Below are 227 nucleotides of genomic sequence, written 5' to 3' on the forward strand. Positions count from 1 at the left end.
CTTTGTACTTGCAGTGCGAGAGCCCATAGTCTCCGATCTTGACTGTCAGGTCGGCGGTGAGCAGGCAATTCCGCAGGGCCAGGTCGCTGCCAAGCAAACCCCGGTGCTGTCACCACCGCCGTGAGGGGCAGGAGGGGCACCCACCACCCGGGGGGCCAAGGGTCTATGCTTGGGGACCCTCCGGGCAGCGCCGCAGCCGGTGGGCTGGTGGTGGGAGCGGGACGGCC

General features: G+C 68.7%; 1 protein-coding gene across 1 annotated transcript in view; it reads right to left on the reverse strand.

The window, feature by feature from the left end:
• AATK (apoptosis-associated tyrosine kinase) overlaps positions 1-227 on the reverse strand; it is a 7,925-nt gene that overhangs the window by 4,883 nt on the left and 2,815 nt on the right. The window contains exon 6 of the mRNA XM_010578717.1: positions 4-86. Within this exon, the coding sequence (XP_010577019.1) occupies positions 4-86 (83 nt within the window). The remainder of the gene's footprint in view (positions 1-3; positions 87-227) is intronic.

The sequence above is a fragment of the Haliaeetus leucocephalus genome, unplaced genomic scaffold, assembly GCF_000737465.1.
Source record: "Haliaeetus leucocephalus isolate CR32 unplaced genomic scaffold, Haliaeetus_leucocephalus-4.0 Scaffold646, whole genome shotgun sequence".
Lineage (NCBI taxonomy): Eukaryota > Metazoa > Chordata > Aves > Accipitriformes > Accipitridae > Haliaeetus > Haliaeetus leucocephalus.